The 3,601-nt window shown below is 36.4% G+C and overlaps 1 protein-coding gene across 1 annotated transcript; it reads right to left on the minus strand.

Moving 5' to 3' along the window:
- Positions 1–443: 443 nt before the first annotated feature.
- LOC110872459 (probable helicase CHR10) lies at positions 444–3,154 on the minus strand. Its single transcript, XM_035976533.1, has 5 exons — positions 2,634–3,154; positions 1,711–1,856; positions 1,465–1,631; positions 601–1,397; positions 444–493 (listed from the first exon to the last, which is right to left on the minus strand). The coding sequence occupies exons 2-4, from the start codon at positions 1,817–1,819 to the stop codon at positions 1,194–1,196; spliced, it is 480 nt and encodes a 159-aa protein (XP_035832426.1). The 5' UTR covers positions 1,820–1,856; positions 2,634–3,154; the 3' UTR covers positions 444–493; positions 601–1,193.
- Between the last annotated feature and the right edge of the window lie 447 nt (positions 3,155–3,601).

Consider the following 3,601-nt stretch of genomic DNA (forward strand, 5'->3'; position numbering starts at 1 on the left):
CCCTCTCCCGTCCCATCCTATCCGTCTCATTAGTCCTGTAAACGAACCGAACGAACACGAACATATAATCGAACAAATTTTTTTGTTCGTGTTCGTTCATTAAGAAATCGGGTATGTTCGTGTTCGTTTATGTTCGTTCGTTTAAAGCCTAAACGAACAGTTCACGAACATAAATGAACACAAACGAACATAAAAAAATTAACTTAACATATTTGAATAAACATAAATTAACATGATTGAAGAAACAAGTCTAATATATTACATTTCATCCGAAAACACATATAAATAAAGGTTCATATATATACTAATTAGTTATATTTATATAAGTAGTTAGAAAACCTAATATTTATATAAATATAACTATTTAAGTATTTATTAAAATTTAAACGAACATAAATGAACGTTCACGAATATAAAAGAATGTTCATGAACATAAATGAACGAACATCCACTTCGAATAGGTACCAATAACATCCGCAAGTGATCTATGTACCTAAAATAAACCCAAGAAAGAGTATAATATAATATTCAGTTCTGCATAGTGTAGTTTTTTTACATATTGAAACATTACTTGTATTAAAAAAGTAGTAAGTGACATACAATAGACATAAAGCCTTTTGGTTTATATGATTCCCTGTCACACAAAATTGTCACCAAGTGCAAAACCATGGAGAGATCAAATGTTTGGCCTTCATGCTATGTTGTCAAAACCACAAAAAGCGCGCGCCCGGGCGCAGCGAGGCGCACCTACAGCGCCTGGTGGTAGCCTAGGCGCAAAAACGGGCTTTTTTTGAAAAAAACAGTTCTGAGGCGCAAAAAGCGCGCGCCTAGGCGCAAAAAACGTGGTTGAGGCGCAGGGAACAAAGGTAAAACAGAAACCGAGTGCGTGCAAAAACTGGCTCACGCGGGCCCGGGTTTCCGGAGCTGCATTCGTGTGGGCACGCACGAGTTCAACTAAATTAAATGGCATGTATAATAGTTTTTTTTTTTTTTAATTTTATATGTGGAATATTATTTATTTTCAAAGCATAACATATTTTTTATATTTTTTTCTCTATGTGCGCTTTTCTTAAAAAAGCCCACACTTTTTTTACGCCTTGCGCCTAGGCTCCGGGCGAGGCCGATGCGCCTTGCGTCTTTGACAACATAGCCTTCATGCAGTACTACATCAGCCACCTGTAACAAATATATCTTTATGCCATATAAGCCTTTTGGTTCATAAAGCCTTCATGCCGATGCAATAATATTATCACATTTTGTTGAGTGGTTCTGAAAGGACTCACACATATATCTTTATGCAATATAAGCAGCATATTTCCTAATAAGACGTTCAACCGAGTACCCTTCTGACCGGTCTGACCCATTCTGATGACCAATTCGCGGCATGTGGATCGAAGCTATTAAGAATTTCAATAAAATTAAAATAAATCAAACAAGTTAGCAATAAGAATAAACCAAACATACCCGACCCTTTTGAGCAGCAGAAAACGAAGCTTTCGACAAGCACTGTTCCAGTTCAGGAATAGAGATACTGCTACGAGGCACTTTGCGTCTGGGATTATACGTTTGAACCACAGCTAGAGCTACCCAATGATTAGCATTACCATCTTTATTCTCCTCATCTTCACCTGCTGCACAAACAGGCGTTTAAAAATTGAATGCGAACAAACACGTTAAACAACCGCTTTGATCAAGAACTTAGAAGCTGACCAGTAATTTCTAAAAGATGGAGATCACCAAGATGAAGGTCCCCGAATTCAGAAGCGTGCTCATATGCTTCTGGAATTTGTGATGAAAGTCTAGCGAGTGCATCATACATACCACCGTGGCCCCAAGTTCCAGAATCATCCACACAACTGCAACAGAACAAATACAAATGAAGCAGCATGGTAAAAAGACAGATATGAAAACAAAAGCAAGATATAATAGCCACTGATAATAGATGTGAGCAAAAAACCAAAAAACTGAACCGAAAAAACCCGAACTGCACAAAATCTAAAAAAAAAACAAACTGAAGAAACCGAAACGGTTTTGCATTATATGAAAACCAGAAAACCGAACCGAATAACCTAAATAGTCATGTTTTAGGTGTTTATTATATATTGATATAGGAATTATTAGTTTTATTCTTGAATTTTAAGTATTTATAATAAAAACGTTAGCATGTTTATTTATCTTTGACATGATTTATCCGTTGAACAAGAAATAACAAAATTTAGCGTAAAAACTAAATGATTTTCAAAGTATTATAAAGGAAAATGTCATAATAAAACTTCAGAGAAACATAAAAATAGATTAGAAGGTTAGGATTATGTGAACAATATTAATAAAAAAACGTTAAACAAAATAACTTAAATTTAAACATCTAAGAAAGATTCTTAAATCGTTACTTTTTATTTTTGAATGTTACTTAATTTTGTTCCAAAAACCGAAAAACTGAACCGAACTGTTGCTAAAACCGAAAAAGCCGAAACCAAAACCGAACAGTTTACAATAACCGAACGGTTTCAATAACCGAAAACCGAACCGAACCGTACATGTCCCTAATTGATAATGACAGATTCATGAAAAAGAACCCCCAAAAAGGACTGATTCATATATTCACAAGTGATAAAAAGAGGAAAAGTAATTACCTAAATATTATACATGGCTCTGATGGACAAATTTTCGACGGCTGAGTGCAGTCTCCATAAACTAAATTTACCAAACCCGAATCCGACAGGACATAAGCTTGTGGTAGCACTACATCTTTAACCGACAGAGATCGATATCCCTGAGCTTCCCATTTTGCTAATTTCTTCTCTTTGGATTTCTTCCTAACAGACTCCGCTTTAAGATGCTTCTCCTCGAGTTTCGATCTCTTATTTGCCTCCTCTAACGCAAAATCACCACTGGTCTCTGATGTTTCTTTAAGCAACTGGACCCACGAATTATATGAAGCTTCAACAAGAACAGGGTCGTAAGACTTTTCACCTAATAAATCCTTTGAAGTAAACTCAACTGTTTAATCCTCAAATTCTGATTTCCCTCCGTGTCGGAATGCTATAACCTTTTCAACAATAGCTCAATAGTGAACAAGCCCGAGCTTGAGATTCACTTATCAAGCTCGAACAGGCTCACGACCCTAGATGTGCACAAATTGGTTCCAAACCCTAAACTGGTTCAACTAGGTAAATGAAAAGTGAAAACCAATTTTGGTTTTAAACCGGTTCGGATTATGTCAGTTTGTAGACTGGTTTTAACCAGTTTTGAGCAGCTTTTTACCGGTTCAGTTCAGGTTCAAACCTATGATTTCCATCTGGCTCAAACAGGTTCCTTTGCTTGTCGGTTACAAATGGGTTTCAGTTCGGGTTGAAATTTGGTTTCAGTTCACGAACCGTTTTTGTGTAGAGGATTATAAACCGGTGTCAAACCTACGATTCCTATCCGGCTAAAACCAGGCTGTTATTTATATAACTCTTGTTTAACATGGTCAACGACTGAAGGTGAAGCCCACCAACTCAGATCATTCTTCCCTCCCATCTCACCTGAAATTTCATTTTCACCGATAAAAATCCTCAATTTCTTCATTCAAACACCATGTACACACCAAATATAAACG

This window comes from Helianthus annuus, chromosome 8 (genome assembly GCF_002127325.2).
Source record: "Helianthus annuus cultivar XRQ/B chromosome 8, HanXRQr2.0-SUNRISE, whole genome shotgun sequence".
NCBI lineage: Eukaryota > Viridiplantae > Streptophyta > Magnoliopsida > Asterales > Asteraceae > Helianthus > Helianthus annuus.